Genomic DNA, 18,938 nt, shown 5'->3' with positions numbered 1-18,938 from the left:
TATATAAACCTGTAACTCTAACCATTCATAGAACTACTTCTTTTTTGAGATAAGCTTTTTCTCGTTAGTCTGGATTTTGTCAGTTAATTCACAGTCCCCAGGGACTGAACATAAGAGGGTGGAGGGTAAGTTTTTTCCTCTCTGTCAGTCCCACCCTCTCTGACCTTGCTCCTGTAATGTTTTCTCTGCTTTAGCATCTATTTCTCTTTTACTGTATCACTCTCAAAAAACATTCTTTAATACTTTGTATCTTAAATAAACAAAAACCCCAAATATCCCTCCCTGGATCTACACCCCTCTGAGCAGCACTGAAAATACTGACGGCCCCTTATTTGTTAAATATTTTCCTTTTTAGGCTTCATACAATCCTCTCCTGGTTTCCTATTTCTCCCTTTCTCAAATCGCACCATAATTTACAAATGATATCCTTAATGTAGTAAGTTTTATACATGATTATTTCTCCCTCAAAAGGCATTTATTAAAATGAGAGCAACTTTGCAATTGAGAAAAACGGGAAAACAACTTTAGTTACTATCTCTTGAAAACCTAGGCACATAAAACATCCTGTCTGCTAAACTCTCACGATCCCGGCGACAGGCATTCACATCGCTCAGAGCGATAGCCAGCGTTCCAACACAAGCCTGTCTGGCACCACGGCCTACATGCCGTCTTTTTGGTACATTTCGTAGCTGCTCCTTACGCGTGTGTGTGTGTGTGTGTGTGTGTGTGTGTGTGTTGGTGGTGGTGGTGGGGAGCTGGAAATAAGACTGTATGAAACCACACATTTCTTCTAAGGCATAGGGTGACCCCATTAAAAGAAAGCTCATCATCTCAGAACGACTCTAACTTAGCTTTAGGTTTGCAAATGTAGACTATGGCTGAGTGAGGAAGAAAGGTTAATTATCTGACTCTCAGGCTAAAAAGAATACGGAGTTTCAAAGTATGATCTAGGAGGGAAGCGGGCGAGGGGAGGTGGATGAGGGAGGAGAGAAGCCCACTGAGTGGGACAGAGCACGGCCGGCCAGACCAGTGAGAACTCCTCAGTGGCAGAGCGGCTCAAAGAACTTTTGAGAAGAGAGAATCCTAGCACGTGACTGTAAATTTTGTATTGGGTGATGCAGGGTTACAATACTTCCACAAAAGGAATAAATGCCCCCCACACCTGAATTTTACTTCAGAATCTCACGACAGCCTAACTTTTTCAATAGTTATGTGAAATACTTAAAATAATATTGCATTGGCCTTTGCTGTCGCCTTTAAAGTCTTTTAATTAAAGAGTCTGGTTGGAACATAATTTGTTGTAAAGGACTTTGTAAGGATATACTGGTGATTTGTTACCACTGTTGCCCCAAGTAATGCTTATTTTCCACAGTTTTTAGAGGAGAGAATGGGTTTTATTATTGCTTACAATTTTTTTGTTAAGACAATTTTGGAATTCTCTTAACAAAATAATGATTACTGAATACTTCAGTAATAACACAGAAATGCCTATCAGAACAAAATCCCTAAAAACATACTAAAGCTAATAATGCTACTTAATTTTCCATCATTCTATCTTTTTATGACAGAGGAATTAAAAGACATTTAAAAAATTACCTCTTTATTCATTTTGAACCACTGATACTGTACAAAAGGATGTCCAGTTGCTCGGCAACACAATTTCACAAACTGTCCAGCTAAGACGGCCTTTGATTCTGGGTTTACAGTGATCTTTATTCCTTTAAAGAAAACAAGTTAAATAAATAAAGTAATAGAAGAGGGGTTTTCCTTGTTTACATCTCTGAAAGTGAAAAAAGGAGTACTTTGGAAAGAACCTGCATATTCATCCTTGTTATAAATCACCCATTCACATCTCTTTCCCCACAAGGTGATGAGTATGTGAGTTCCAGGCTTTGTAAAACCAGGAAGACAGAAACTCGCCAGCAGAAGACTTTGATCTATTTACTTCCCACAACTGGGGGAGAAAATTGTTTGTCACATTTCTTCAGTTCTTAGAAACATTGTTTCCACACTCTCACGCGTCTGACATCAGGATGCGCCTTATGGCAGATGTCTGCCAGGCAACAGTAGTCGTGCCGGGCTCACTGCCAGCTCTTCCAATACTTGGTCATAAATGCTCACGTGGCCGGTGCTTCAACCGAGTGAGTGCACTGTTAGTAAGACAGGTGTTAAGTTGAAAGGCCGCTGAAAATGCCTACAAAAGACATCTGAAGTTCAACGCTATCATTTAGTATTACAATGAGTTATTCTGTAAGCAGAAAGGCAACAGAAACAGAACAGCAGGATATAAATTTGATACATGCGATGCAAACATTCTTCATTTGACTATAAGCATGGAAACTTGGGAAACTTTTGACAGGAGTTTCAAAGAAAATCCTGGAGCCAATAATGGAATGCCTTCCCCCTCCCTCCCGCCTCTCCCTCCATCACGGTCTCTGGGGAGACCTGCTGCCATGTCATGAGGATGCGGAGAGGCCCAAATGATAAGGAAAGAAACTTGGGCCTCCTGCCAACAGCCATGTGAATAAACCATCTGAGAAAGGGGATTTTCTGAACCCAGTCTAACCTTCAGATGGCTACGGCCCTGGCTGACAGCTTGACTGCCATCACACTGCAGGCCGAAACCACCCAGTTAAGCCAATTCTGGATTCTTAGCCTCAGAAAGCATGTGAGTAAATAAATGTTGTTTTGAGCTGTTGGTTTGGGAGTAATCTGTTACGTAGCAATAGATAACTGACACACAAGAAACCAAAGTTTGGAAATTTTACATTTGCCAAGGTTGTAACACATAAAATTGGGTTGGTTGGCTTTCAGGAAGAGAGGAGGAAAGATCACCGAAACTTATTTATAAAGCTTAATTTCTTGAACCTACTTTTATTTCCTTTCCTCTTCTATCCTATGATCTCATAACTATCTTTTTCCTCTCAACCCACCAATCCAAAGGAAAACAAGACTACAACTGAAGAGTCAATCTAAATAACAATCTGAATACATCAAAGGTATCAAATATTCTAAGGAAAAAAACAGTAGATAAGGTAAACTCTCTCTATATGTGAAAAAGATACCAAAATCCAAAACGAGTAAATGCTTATTGCATACCTATTACATTTTAAGGGTCTGGAGAAACCCTAGAAAATCTTTAGTGACTAGAGCCTCTCAAAAAAAGAATTTAAAACTTTTGCCGAGGCAGAGCTTTCACAGTCATTAATTCTTTATGTTGACGCCGAGTTAATACAGGGTGGATGGAGTAACAGTTTCTGTGAATTCTGTAATACATGTTGGCAGGAAAGTACCTGGTGACATCAGAAAATGGGATGATCACTCTTGCTTAAGCTGGCAAATTCACGACAGGGCATTTTAATGCTCCCATCTACCACTCATCTGCCAGGAGAGACTTACGTCGCAACTTCAAGATACAAAGATTCTGATTTTCAAAGTCTAGATGTGGTAAGAGGGAAAAAAGTTGCAACAACAGAAGGGAACAATAAATCTGAACTATATGGTGATTTAGTGGGTGTGGCTAAATTGGCTTTAAAATGTAGATGTCTCACAGTCATCTCGAACCCAACTTACACCAAATCTCTCTTGAACAAAACCTACCCCTCCACTAGACCCTGCAGTGTTCTCTATCTCAGGGAGGAAAAACCAGTTTCCAGCCCACCCCCACATGTCTAGTTACTCAGGATAGAAATTTAGCAATCATCCCTGAATCCCTCCTCTTTGCTTCCTCATTCTCCACGAGCGATTTATTTGCAAGTCCTGTCCCTTACGCGTTTCCATGTCTCGCCATCTTGGATGCCACGATCTTAATCCAAGCCCCCGTCAGCTGACTAAACCATCGTTACAGCCTGCGAACTTGTTTCCTCACTTCCAAACGGCAGCCCCAATGGCTTTTTCAAGCATAAATTAATCCACGTCACTGCTCTGATTAAAACCCTCGACTGACCTCCCATTATACTCAAAAGAAAACTCAAACCCCTTACCATGGCCCACAAGGCTCTGCGTGAAATGACCTCTCTGACCTCGTCCCCTACCATTCTCCTCCTGGCTAATCCTGCTCCAGATGCTTTGGACTTCTTTCCTTTGGAAGACAAGCTATTTTCTGCCTTCCCACTTACTAGTCCTCTGCTGGATTTTCCCTCCAGCCCCCTCACTGTTTCAAGGCAGATGCTTTCTTTCTCAGTGTCTAGGTCTTTAGCTTCTTTGAGAAACATCTCTAAGTTAGCTACTCTCCCTCCCTGGTCCTGTTACATTCATCCTGTTCTGTGGTCTCCACTGCATTAATCACCCGAAATTCTTGCTTCTTATTGTCCGTCCTACCTACTAAAACAGAAGCTCCACAGAGCAAAGACCACATTGTTTTGTCTTAGTCATCGGTTTACCTGATGCCTAGAATGATGCCTGCATATGGTGATACAGTGGGTGTTCAACACGTATTTGTAGAATGAAGGCAAATCAAAAAAAATTATTATTATTACTATAGCAATTTACCGACTTTTAAATGTGCCAAGTATTTTGATCTCCTACCTACAAAATAACCATATGAGTTAGATATTAATTAGATCTGTTACAATGAAGAAAATGAAGTTAAGCAATTTGCAGAAGGTCACCCAAATTACCTTGGATAAATTATTTAACCTGAGACTAATTTTTTTCATTGTAAAATGGCAAAACCAGATACAAACACAGGTTTTCTTAGGCTTTAAAACCCTCTTATTTTTGTCATCTCACTGACCCTTTTTTTCCCCTCCTCACTTTATTAAGGTGTAAGGGACAAATAAAAGTATATATTCAGGGTGTACAACAATGATAATTAACATACACACACACCGTGCGGTGATTACCACAAGCAAGTTAACTAGCACGTGTGCCACCTCACATCGCCATCGTTCGCCAGTGACCCTTCATGCACCTCCCATGCCAAGTCCACCTTCTGCCACGGTGCACTTCTCTCACTGAAGGGGGCATGCCAGGCAGAGTGCAGTATCTTGTGCCATTACAGTGATTACAAATCTACCAAGGCAAGTTACTCTCTGCTGTTATCCAGAGAGACAAGAGACAAGAATGATGGAAATTAAAAGGCTTTCTCCCTGAGTGTCTCACAAAGGGATGGATGACTTTACTGGAAAGGGCCCATGTGGCCAGGACGGTCTGAAGGTACCCTTCCTTTGTGTGGGTGACAAGACTAAATTCTTTTTAATGTACGTTCGAACTCAAAGTTTATACATGTGTCCTGGACCAACGATGTTAGCAGTCTAGTCGTCAACAAGCAAGCAAATGCATGTATTTATTACTTATTACTTCAAAGACTGAGAATTGAAAGGAAAAATGTGATTTGGAAACCGCTCCTAATGAGTTGTAAAGAAGAGAAGTCGCAATACCTCCCATATTTTAACCACACGTATTTCCTTCCTCCTACATAGTGCTGTGCAACAGGGAACCTTGGTCAACCTACAACCACCCTCCTGCAGCACCCACCAGGCAGAAGGTGCTGAACAAAGGTAAGGACAGAAGGTGGCACAGTGCTGTGGAGGGCGGACCACGGCTTACACATGAAAGTTCTGTTGTAAAGGGTGAATGCACAGCTTCCTGGCAAACAAGCCTATTTTCTGATAATATCTGCAAAGTCAAAGAGGTTTCGTGCTTTCCTGTAAGCCGGGGAGAATGTGACGAGGTGTGATGGAACGTGAGGACTGTGCTTTCGACACACACCTATGCAGATTACAGATATGTGATACTAAACGGCAAAAATAAAGACCCCGCTGGAATTTCAGAACAGATAAGTTAAGGTGATTCTCGATGAAAGGATCCATCATAGGTTCCTCTTAAGTTATTCTCTCTCCCAATGCACTTAAATATTGAAGTAATTTACAAACAGTTTTTCCAGGGACCCATCTTGTGTATACATTACAGTGAATCTATTTTCAGGAGCCATAAACCAAAAAATTTTTTCCATCAGCTTCCATCTAAAACTCTCAAAGTTATTCCAAAAATTTCTAAGCTATCATTGAAAAGTTCCCACGGTGTCTCAGAATAAATAACCATCCCTCTTTCTGCAACAAACTCCTCCATTATACAACCAAAGTATGTCCACGTATGTCTGTCTCTCTTACAAGTCCATTTACATTTGTACCTACTGTGGCTAAATCCAGTCTCATCAGATCCCTTAATCTCCTGCGTGGCCCAGTGACCGTGGACATGCTGGAGCTGAGACACATTCTCTCGAATTTCATCTACTATTCCTACCTCTTTGCTCCTTCCTTATCCTTATTCCCATCCACACTGCCTTTGCCCCTTTTCATTTCTTGATATTTTCCTTCCAAAGCGTCTGTCGCTCATGAAACAAACGAAAAAGTCCCTTATAAATAAGATCTAGTATTTAAATACTTTTTAATTTGGCAAGGACCAAAAATTAAAGTCCATGGGTCAAAGAGGCAGCTGAGGTAAAAACCCATAACTAGGTTTCTCGAACAACCCAGAAATTTCCTAGCATTATGAAAATGCTACTGAGTTCAGTTCAAGGTCAGCCGACCTGGGGTCTAAACTACGTTTGTTGACAACTGTGACTCTGGCTAAATGACAACTTCTGGAAACCTCATTTTTCACAAATATGTTGGCTCACGTTTGAAGTTTAAATGTTCATACTGGTACTGCTCTGTTCCTTCACAAAACTGTGACGATACGACGTGAAGTGAAGGTATCGTGGATACTAAAGAATAATACCAATCCTTGCTCTTGTCTTAGAGACAAAAGTAATAAAAAGTAAAATTGGTATCGGAAACTTACCAAGGAATGTGCCGCAAGAGATTAAAAAGCAAAGTGATATAAAACAAAAAGGGGGGCGGGGCAAATGGAAAAGGTGCCACCGAAGGGGTTGCATGTGACTCTGCCCCTGCCCTCTGAGACGGACAGGGAGCGAAGCACCTTTTCTATGAGGAGTGAAATAAAACGGCCACATCACAAAATCAGAGTTGGAAGGAACCTTAGGATTCATCTAATGGAAGCCACATATAAAATGTTAATTCTCTCTAAACATCCCCCATTGTCTAGTCTCTGCCAACCAATTCCTGGTCAAGGCATCGCTTCCTGGGCAACCATTGTGTGATCTACATAACTCCAACTGACAGAGCCTATAAATGTGTACTCGAAATGTTTTCACTTAAAACAGAAGACACAAGTAAAAACATCTTGAACTGCACATCTACGTTTATCCACATTTTTCAAGGATACAGACGTCAACGTCGGTTGCTTTGGGAACAGGGTTTTTGATCCTTTAATGAAAAGAGCAAAGGTCTAAAAAATCTTTATGGACTTTTGGTTCAAATAATTTCAGCACATTCATTTCACGCCCCCACCCCCTTCCAATTCCCACTGAGATGACCAAAAAAATAAAAAATAGGGAAATAATCAGAGCTGGAAAATGGGGATGGACAACCATTCAAACATAAAAACTACAGGCAATTTCTCTAAAATAAAGTGCAGGCAGGACCAGACTGAGGGGCAAGTTGGCCAACCCGTGAGGGGCAAGCTCAATTAGAGAGAAAGCAGAAGAGGGTTACACCTCAGGCCTGCGGTGCTGCTTCAGAAAACGTATCAGGCGTCAGAACCCACAGAGAGAGCCAGGGTCAGGGGGCGAGGTACTCTCTGCTTCGGACTCATGCTAACTGAAGTCAGCTCCTAAGCAATGGACTCTATCCAGTTAAGAGATGGGGGAACACAAACCCCAATACTTCTGGGTTACCCAAAAAATTACATAAAAGAAACTCGGTCAGTTTCTCAAAAACAGAAAATCCGTTCTACAGCCACTGCCTGTGGCTATCTCTCTGGCTGTCATTTCACAAACAACTGGAATGGAATATGGCAAAATAAGACTAAGAGAAATCTAAAGTTTCCTCTTCTCCCTGCAGACAGGTGTGAAAGGCCTGTTCACAGGTTCACAGAGTCTTTGACAAAACTCATCTTACCCAAACCAGACCTCTCTATAAAGACAGAGAAAAATCATTGGACTTTCTGTGGATGGAGAAATGTCCTCCTATGAAACTGCATTACTACAAAAAGGAGAGAAAACATTAGAGTATTTCTAGTTAGTATTTTCACCAAGATTCGCGAATATACTGAAAAGCAAAAACTGGAAATGAGATAGAACTTACTCTATACATACTTGTTTTTATGACTGTATTGGATGTGAACATTTATAGGTTTGTCTTCCCTACTAGATGATGAACTTTCAACAGGCAGAAACTACTGTTTTAGTTCTCTTTGAATTCACAGTACCAAGCACAATGCCTGGAATAGCAAAGGTATTGGAATACAACAAAAGTTTATTGAACAGAAGAGCAAAATCTCAAATTATGTTCGGTCTATCAGAGCTTATGTTCTTAATATAATTACGGTACTTTTTATTCTCAACGTTCTCTATAATTCCTATATTTCTGTATTCTAATATCCGTAAATATGGTGTTTTCGATTTTCCAAATAAAATGCAGACAGAAAGCTAACAGTAAATTGTTTCTTCCTGAAATTACTGAGCTTTACCAGATGCCAAAATATTTCCTCTTGAATCAATAATTAACATTCAAGTAATAACTGATTCCTAATGGACTACGGTTAATATGACATAAAACTTCACAGAAACAGTGCAGAGCAATATTGTAGAAACTGATTTCCTATTCCCAGTCTGTCCTCAAATGTGAAAAAGTCCCAGTGAATAACTCTGAAAAAGCCTATTGGCCAAATATGAGAATGAGCTCCACAGAAGAACACTGACAGAAAAGTGCTAATCCTATTTGGAGAAAAACACAAAAAGCAGAAGTAAATTTTTCGAAAGGTTACTGATGTTTATTAGGATGGCACTGTATTTGTTACCGGCTTGTCAAAAAATCAAAATATATTGTTGAAAATTTCAGGCTAAACATAAAGAAGTACGTGACTCAATTTCACTCAAGCCCAGTTTCATACATGGGAAACTGAAAATTTGGATACCCTAGATCTCAGGCCAGTGGTCACGCTACAAATAATGACATGACAGGGCCCCTCCTGTCGTCGCGGTGCCAATTCAATACAGCATCATTTCATGACACTCTTAAAACTCTGAGCGGTAGAGAACACTTACTCTCAGTTTAGAATTGGCAACCAATGGTCAGAGTAATGAAGTGTAATTACTGAAAAGGATAATGAGATATACAAGTTTTATTTACTTCCCAGAGAAGTTTCTTAAATTTTCAAAGGCCCTGATATTCTATTAAGTATGAGAACTTAGCAGCTGAGTGCCCTAGACTGGCAGATTTCAATCGTCACAATGTCTGGGTACTTATTCTAGGCACTGGGGATATAAAAATAAATAAATGTCCCCTTAAGAAGTAGTTTACTGATTGGCGACAGACAACAAATTTTATGCAGAGGGGGTCTGCGTTACAGCTGGTTACTCCTACCCCGATCCTCTTATGGTGAAGAGGCTGAGAAACATACGTCGAGCATCCAGCACAGTGTGTAACACAAGGAAGGCATTTATAGGAGGCCTATTTAATCGCCTACATTGGGTTTTGTAAAGCAGAAGATAATCTGAGAGTCCAAGTCCCCTGCCTCATAACCTTTCCAATTGTAATAGAGTTTTAGTTACCTTCCCAGCATCTGTTACCCGCTTTCTCCTTCCAACTGGTCCACTTTTGTTTGGTGATCCATGTGGGGATCTGTTTGATGTGGTTTCTGGAAAGCTGACTCCACCCACTCTACTCCTGGCTCTAAGCCAGGCAATTCAGCTATCTCCCTGGCCACAGTGACAGGTGTACAGATAGGCATGTGACCAAAGTCAGTTAACTAGAGTGAATCTTACGATTTTTGCCCAGACAAAGATGAATGCAAGAACAGCCAGTAGATATTTTGTGCCTATGCAGAAAGTCAGTCTTAGGGGGAAGCCAGTGACAAGAGGGGAAGAGCAAAGATGGAAATAAACCAACCCCTAGAGACAGGGCTGTTCCCCGCTTCCTCTCTTGAAGCCCAAACTGCTTCAAGATTTTTCAGTTAGAAGGACTAACATGTTCCCTTTACTATGCCAATATGAGTTGGGGTTTCTGGTACATGTAATTGATAGCATACCACTCCCATGTGCCCTTAATTTCCCAATCCCAGAATGGACAAAGTAAAAACTAATTTTTTTAACACAATTATACACAAAATTATAACTTTAGGTTCCCCAGGTTAACTTAAACATATTATTATGGCTTCTTTGCTTCTAGGGGGGCCTGTCATGGCAAAGTGGGCCTCTGAGAAAGGAGGTCTGGGTGCTACTGTCATCAGATGACTTAGATGACCTGGCCCCTCCTGCCTGACACTGCCGTAGTTGACCAAGTCTATCTGTCGTTGTGGAGAGGAGGGACTGTGTCCTATTCCTCACACCTGCCTTTGGAAGTGAGAAACCTCACTCCAGACTGGTATATTCGGGGGAAAAAAAACCCATTCAGTTGAGTCATTCAACATTTCAAAAATATCACATTGGCAAAAAACTTAAACAATAAATATTAGTCATACTTGCTTTATCTCATTTACATACATACATATAAATAAATAAATATGTGTATATTTATTTTCTTGGCTGTACTATTTCAACCTAAGTCACAGAAATCTTACCCTTAAATACTTTAGCATGCGTTTCCTTGGAATAAAGACATTCTTCTACAGAACTAAGCCGTTATCACATGATAATTCCATAATATCAAATATGCAGCTTATATTCAAATTATTCTACTTGTTCCAAAATGCCTTGTGCGGCTGATTTTTTTGAAGCACAATCCAGTCATTGTTTGTGCATTATATTTGCTTTTCATGTGTTCTTTAGTCTTAGCCTGGGGAAAAAATGAGGCTCCACACATTTACCTTTTCCAAAGATATTTCACACAATTCATCTGGTCAAATGAGATATTTCCCGCCAAGTTTGTCTCCATGGACTCCTGGAGAACACACCCAGGGGCCAAACCTACCTGGGGGGCTGAGAAGCTGAAGAACTTCAGTGTGCTCCATAGCCAGCAGGAAGTCACTTAACTCCATGACTGTGCAACCTTTTTCACCCATTAGCTTTAACAGACATAAGCTTGGGCTTCCTTCAGGCTCCAAGACCTTAAGAGAACACTGCTCCAAGTCCAGACAGCTGAAAATAACAGATTTAATTCAAGTCAGCAATTTTCTTCAATATGGTATGCCCACTCTATGCCTGGCGCCATCGTAGGTGTTGTAAGGAATAAATGGCAAGTTGCTGAGTGGTGAAAAACTATTCGCATTACGAATGCGACCGTGCTTCCCACCCCCTCCTGTCATTACAGATGATTCCTCTTTATTCCCATCTCTAACTCGACTCCCATGACTGCGAAATCAGGAGAATGGGAGAAAACTAGAAACTGGACATTAGAGAAATCCGGCCTTGATTTTGATCAAAATTTTTACTTTTAATTTGGGAATAGGGAATAGGAAGATCAGATACATTTTTCTACTCCTTTTGTAAGAACATAAAGTATAAGATCCAAAAGAAGAGGTAGAGACCTTTGAGACATGCTGAAAGATGAAAAGAATTAACATATAGTATTTTGTATTACCAAAGTAATGTGTCTGTCTATATTCATATGAAAAAAGTGAGATACAGAGCAATGTTCTACATGATACTATTTTTATTAGCAAGAATATGTGTTTGTTCTTATCTATGCACAGTAACTGAAAAATAGCCAAGAAACTGGGACCAGTGGTTGCCCCAGAAAGGGAAACCAGGGGAGCAGAGCTCATGGCTGGGTGATTCATTTTTCACTATAAAGCTTTCTGTACTATTGAATTTTTCACTATGTGCACCCATTTTTTCAACAATTAAAAAAAATAAAATAAAAGCAGTGCTATTGACATTCAAAGTACCTCTAAGTGCCTAGAGACACCCTAATACAGGGGGCAGTGGGCCAAACCCATCCAGTCACCTGATTCTGTAAACAGTTTTAATGGCACACAGCTACACTCATTCACAGACACATCCATAAATGTACATGGCTGCTTTCCTGTTACAACTGCAGAGCTAAGTAGTTTGTTTGCAATGAAAATATTTATTATTTGGCTCTTTATGGAAAAAGTCGGCTGTCCCCTGCTCTAAAGAATCTATCCTTTTCTTTGTATCGTTATCTAACATACACATACAATGTGCTTTTCAACGTTATCGTGTTCAGTAGTGCTAAACAAGGTTAGAAAGACAGGTTAAGATCAGACTGTAGAAGTCCCTAAGTAATGGGACAAAGAATCTGGATTTCAATCATATCACAGGAAGAAAAAGTGCAAGCAGGAAACATTTAAGAGGAGAAAAATAAAATCAAACAATCAAAACAACCATCCTGAAGAGACGTAACAACAAAGGCCAACCCAAACCTTTAGATAATCTCTGCTTGATGCACTGCTGAATTTGACCTGATTCACCTTTGCAGACACTTCTTCCTTTCCTGCCAATCTTTAAAATTAATTAACTTATTATTTTTTCTCCTGCCAATTTGCATTACAATCCAGTACAAACTCTAGCTGCTCCGTGAGGTTCCCCCAGACTATCCTAATCCATCAAACACACTTTAGCCACAGTCTCCTAATGGTGTTTATCTTACACACCACGGGCTGGCAAACTTTTGCTTTAAAGTACCAGAGAGTAAATATTTTAGGCTTTATGGGCCATATAGTATCTATTACATATTTCTTCTTGTTTTTTGTTTTAACAGTTTTTAAAATATAAAAACCATTCTTGGCTCATAAGCTACACAAAGCCAAGCAGTGGCCTGAATTTGTCCCATGGGCTGTTGTTTGTAGACCCCTGATCTACATGTTTTATTTGACATGTTTTTTTTTAAACCATGAACTTTTATTTCATAAGCATGTCTTCTCTACCCAACTAGACTTAGTACAGTACCTTGACAACAGAAACCCCGTCATATATGTACATACATACATATATTTAATCCCTCAATATCTAAAATATATCTTGCCCATATTGGTTATTCATACTGAATGATTATGGAATGAATTTCAATCATAAGTGAAAAGCCTGGAAACCTGGACAGGTGGAAGGTGTCAAACATAACAGTACCATAGGTGTGGCAGAGTCAAGGTTAGAAAGCTTTCATCTGACTTGAAATATTCTTAATTCAAATCTATTTTCATCAGTTTCACTAAAAGGCTGCCATTTTACAGTATTGATATAATGGTCACCCAACATTTATAATTCTGTGATAAAGCTGGTTATCTCATAAAAAATGTATCCAACCAAAATAATTTCAATAATAGTATCTATCTTGTAGGGTTGTAAGAATTAGATAATCCATGTAACAAGTACTTAGCACAGTAATAACTCGATAAAAGCTCTTCTTATGCAATAAAAATATGGAGATATCCAAAGAATATTAAAGTTAATTTCTTAATTATGTTTATTTCTGAAACTGTTTTAGCTTTTCCTTAAAAATGTTTTGAGTAGCCACTATTTAGTACCTGATAATGTCCTTCAAGCCTCCTCTGACGATATTAAGTAGGTATTCTTTTCTAAGTATTCTTTTCTAAGTATCCTCATGACATTTGTATATTCACTACTCTATTCTTGCTAAATGTGAATCATCATAATACAAATCATCCAATCTCAAATTCTGGACTGCAGACCACTGGCAGCACAATCTAAAGTCCATTGTAAAATGATAAAAATAAGGATAAGAAGACTGTCTTTTACTCAAAGATTGTCTTTTCTATTTTTTTAAGTGGTTAAGTGTCCCTTCTTTGAGGAAACAATGGTGACTACAATGGTAGCAAAAACAAAAGCTGAAGATGCCTGTTGGTCCTTATTTTATGAACGTTTCTTTTACTAGTCCTTGTAATGCCCAGATCAAGGAACCAGTTATCAGAGACAATATAAGGATTACCAATTTTGCAAATAATGAGAATATGAGATTGATTAAAAAAACAGGGTGCTATATGCTAAATATAATTTTTATGATTTAGAAAGGTTATCAGGATCTGATACATGAAATTAAGAAGCCTTCTTGTCAAATGCAATCAAAGGATGCCTTAATTAAAGTTTATACTGATATAGAAAAAAACAATGTCTTTTTTCCCACCCAAATAAAGATCAAATTGAACTAGATAATGATTTCTCTTCCGAAACACGAGGCACAGGAGGAAAACAAGTTTCTGTATCTCTTTTCCTTTTACTGATTTTCCGCATGAGCACTGGCTTTCAGCTAAGATGATGCACATACGAACCTAACTTTTATTTATTTCCTTTTTTAGTTATATTCCTGTAAGACTACTTTGAAGTGGTTTCTACCAGCCGTACCTTGGAATTTCTGATTTAATTTAAAAGACTATTGCTGAATCAAATGGACTTTGCTTTTTAAAAATATATCTATATTTATCTTTACTTTAAAAAATATATAATCATTACTGTGAAATTGTACAGCTGACACTTACTGGATTTTGTTAACCAATGTCACCAAAAAAATAAATAAATAAGTTTAATCAAATAGAACATATTATACACCCATTGGGGTACAAACCATGGCACTGTTTTTAAGTTCTTTAGCTTCTCTTTTTGGTACATTTACTTTTTAGAATCTTCATTCCTTAATTCAGCAACTATTTACTAATCACCTAAAATAGGCCGGCTTTTTTCCCTAGGTATGGAAGATAGAGCAGCAAGCCAAATGAAATTCCCTATCCTCCTGAATTTTTCTATAGATGGACAGATACACACACACACACACACACACACACACATGCACACACACACACACACTCAATGGTTATAAGTGCTTTGGAGAAAAATAGGCAAAGTAGGGAGAAAGGTAATGCTGGAGCGGATGTTGGGAGTAATTTTAAATAATGCGATCAGAGAAGACTTACTGAGAAGGTGACTTTCAAGCAAATACTTGACGAGGTGAAGGAACAAGTCATGTGGTTACCTGTGGAGACCACCTCAGGCTCAGTAGACACTTACTATGCAGGAGGAAGAGCAAGAAAGCAGGTGTGACTACAGCCGGGGGGCGGGGGGCGCGTAAGAGGGAATCAGGGCCAAGAGTTAACTGGTCGCCAAAAGGTGTTTTCACTCTGAAATGGAACGGCAACTGGAAGGCTCTGAGCAGAGGAAGGATAAGATCTGATTCACCATTTGAAAAGAATCATTCTTACTGATATATTGAGAGCACACAGGGGTGGGGCAAAGCAGGAGACGAAGTTAGGCAGCCATCGGAATAACCCAGGTGAGAGGTGATGATGGTGGCAAGGCCCTGTGTTGTAGCCACGGAGGCTGGATTTTAGATCTGTACTGAAGAGACAGGGGACAGGATTTGCTGAGAAAATGGGTGTGGTGTGTAAAAGTGGAGTCAGGAATGATTTGAATGTTTCTGACCTGAAAAATTGGGGGGATATAGTTGCCATTTACTGAGATGCAGAAAACTGCAAGAGAAAGAAAAGGCTTACAGGGGGAAAGATGTTCTGTTGAAGATGTCTGTGAGTCATCCAAGAGGAGATGGCAAACAGGCGTCCCTCCCAGGACGTGAATCCTGGAGTTCAAAGCAAAGATATGGACTGAAGATAGGAACCGAGAGTAATCAACCAAAAGCTATGTAAGGTCATGAGGCGAAAGGATTAACACCAACGGGACTGGGTAAAGTGTGGATAAAGAGACACAAAGCCTGAGCCCTCAGCTACTCCGAAATTCAGAGATTGCAGAGGTAGAGACGAGGAGGTAGAGACAGGAGGGAAGCTTTTGTTTCAGCCTTTCACACCTTCTCATTCCTATCACGAACTCCCTGAGGTCAGGATTTCTGCAGCTAAAAGAGCACCTTCTGTACAGTGGGTACCCATGACAGGTCGTTTTCCTTGGTCTGTGTCCCATAGCCCCATTTCTAAGGTCCCTTTTCCACGGAATTTAGGCAGCATTAGAACCTCCCCGAAGCTCTGTTATCTTTGGGGCTCCCGTGTTCCACGCCACCAAGAAGTTCACGTAGCTTGGGCAAGACACTCAGTACCTGTGCCCATCTACACTGACAGCAAAGGGTGTTCAATATGACATCAGTTTGAAATGGAATTAGGGCTGAGTTTGTATTCAGGCATTCTCATATGTACGTGGTTGTGGGAAACTAAGCTACCATATGCAAGGATTTATTCTGGGTCATCAATAAACATCTGAAAATATTCAAACTTATTCCTAATCCTGGATGGATAGCTCAGTACAAACTCGTCTGGTTTATTTATTTGACTCTCATCTAGTTTGAGGAGACATACAGAGTCATAAAAAGCGAAAATAAATAGAATAAGCAAAAACTTTTGAGATGCTGGGGCTATGAATCCAGTGATTCTGAGGAAAGGTCCCCACATCCTCATGAGAACTGTTATCCACTTTCACGCTACAATTCTCGGGTTTGACATCAGAGAAGAATACCTTTAGGACCTTCTACTATCAGAGGTGCTCTTCTGCTCTTGGTATGAAATGACTTTAAAATAACTTTTATCTTAAGTACAGGAAGCCTTACCTCGCGCCGCCCCCTACCCGCCATCGTCACTCTCTAGCCCCCAAGTTCCCAGCGCTAACCTTTTGTCACATCAGTTTAATTCTGATTTCAATAGGTACACGAGCTTAATGTTCCTCAGTTCTCCAACCTTCAGGGCGCCCCGACTCTCCTCACCACAACTAACCTCCTACAAACTGACCTTCAGCATCCCGGAAGACTGGTGAAACTCCACCTGTCTCTCATCAGACTTCCCACCGTGAAATTCCCAGATTCCACAAATGCATGCCCTTTGTTGTTTGTCATCTCTTGCTAAGCAACTGCCCTTCTGTCTATACTAGCTCCACCAGAAATGTGGCCTGCAAACTTTGTTAGTTCTCCCAAAGAAAGCTAACACCATCTGTAGCCTTGAACAAAACATGACTGAAGGCTTGGGGAAGAAAACTGAACACCCGATATAGGGTATCCACTACTTTTAAATTCCAACAGCCACGCTTCTGCAGTGGCAGGGCCTTGCTTCCTTCTCTCTCCTTCATCACCAAATAGAAGTCCTTACTACCAGGCCTTCTCTGGAAAACCCAGAGCCTTCCCTAACTAGAGTACTAGTTAATATCATGAATTAACCAATCACAGATCTGGTGATCTGACCCCCAAAGAAGGTAACTTTTTACATTATTGTAAGTCTAGAAATTCTGAAATCTATGGACCTAGAATAACAGTATTTTGGATCTTCTTTGCACAGCCGAAAGCACAATGTGTTTTTCCTAGAACGGAAAAAAATTATGCCATTTGTCTGCTCAATTTTGCAACTTTACCACTTCTTGATTCCATGCTATTACTGTTACTCCTCTGTATGGCCAAATAATCCCAAATCATCATTATTCTGGTTTAATCCCAAACTCTCTGAAACTCAAGGTTGAGAGGGTTAAAGTAGATAATCCACGTAAACACTCAGTATGTTAGTATATTCTAAGGGCTTAACAAATGATCAAAATTTTTATCATTATTCACACCCAACATAGCACTTAACATGTATTTGTGAATGTCTCAGAATGACAGCCTATTACTTGATAAGTCCTTATGAATAGGAGCTGAATATCTGTCATCTTTCTATCTTCTGGAACTTCTAGCAAATCATAGGCACTCAATAAATATAACTTTGAATGTTTCCCCTCACAATTCAAAAATATTTAGAGTGTCTAAGATAGGTTCCGTGCATGATACACAGATTCAAGTTATGGTTCCTGTTCTCCATGAGTTTATAAAGAAGTATACAAATAATTACAGTACAAGACAAAGTTTAGTCATATGAAAAGCTAAAAATGACCTGTGACAGTGCAACAGATTGAATGCAGAGGCACGTAAAAGCAGTCAGCTCTCTGCAATTAAGCCAAGACATTAAACAGATTTACAAAATGTGAAACAATGCCACTTTTCTAATTTTTTGTTTCGGAAAAGTTTGTTTTTCCACAAAAGCATGTAATTTCTGTTAATATGTAATGAGTTCTTTCAAAATAAGTTAATATTTAAAAAACTTCTTAGTTGTAAAGTCTAATATGGTAAATGCAGCATATACTACATGTATGTAATAGATAGAACCCACGTCCAAAACTCTTTGGGGTCCTCGATAATTAAAAGTTTAAAGGAGTCTGAGACGAAGAGTTCAAGAACCATTAGTACAGTGATTCCAAGCCTGAGAATAGGAAAATAGTTTTACCTATAATTTAATGCTCATGGTGAAGTCAAGAAGAGAACTTGGTAAGTGGCTCTGACGGAGGAAGATGGTGAGTTTAGTTTGTCTTCCCCACCATCCTTCTCCCTACATAAAAACCCTCATGAACTCCTGCACCCAAAACTCTTCCCTTTCATTATCTGCACTTCTTCCTAACCTTCCTTAGGTCTTCCTGGTCAGTGTCCACATCTCGTTAGTTTGCATTTTAAGTTTTTCGGAATTACTGCCCTATCGGTATCTTGCTAGGTCAACCTCGACTTCTCTCTTTCAGCTCAAGGGGAGGAGCAAGGGAAAAGGGTGTGAACACCCGGAGTCCAATCCCGAAGCTCTCGAATTCCCAGGACTTTCCTGGGTTAAGGTTCTCTCTAGAAGATTACCGAAGTTCTCCCCAAGTTCTAACCTCGGCGCTCCTTCCAGGTCGGCGGCCCATGCACCGTCTCCTGTGGCCCCGATGCTCTCCAGCACCAGCGTCCATCATCCCACTCCCGTGCCCCGCGCCCAAGCGCGCCCCACGTGACCCCGCCCCTGCGCCCCCAGGCTCCTCACCTCAGCCGGAGGCGCCCCCGACTCCCCGCAACGTCGGCCAGCCTCCTCCAACCCCGACCCTCGGGCGCTCGGTCCAAGCTCTCGCTGAGCCTCCGCAGCAGCGGCTCCGGAAGGCGATTGAGGGTCGCGCTGCCCGGGGCGGGGAGCAGTGGCCCCGAGGG

The 18,938-nt window shown here is 40.3% G+C and overlaps 1 protein-coding gene across 1 annotated transcript in view; it reads right to left on the bottom strand.

Moving 5' to 3' along the window:
• The window catches only part of MALT1 (MALT1 paracaspase), a gene marked incomplete at its 5' end in the record, with an annotated part of 53,238 nt that extends 34,300 nt beyond the window's left edge, over positions 1 to 18,938 (bottom strand). The window contains 3 exons of the mRNA XM_015590827.2: positions 1,597 to 1,718; positions 10,977 to 11,143; positions 18,778 to 18,938. Coding sequence (XP_015446313.2) covers positions 1,597 to 1,718; positions 10,977 to 11,143; positions 18,778 to 18,938 — 450 coding nt within the window. The remainder of the gene's footprint in view (positions 1 to 1,596; positions 1,719 to 10,976; positions 11,144 to 18,777) is intronic.

Source organism: Pteropus alecto, unplaced genomic scaffold, assembly GCF_000325575.1.
Source record: "Pteropus alecto unplaced genomic scaffold, ASM32557v1 scaffold14, whole genome shotgun sequence".
In the NCBI taxonomy this organism is placed as follows: Eukaryota; Metazoa; Chordata; class Mammalia; order Chiroptera; family Pteropodidae; genus Pteropus; species Pteropus alecto.
Note: the sequence above shows the minus strand (reverse complement) of the source record. Positions and strands in the feature narration are given on the sequence as shown.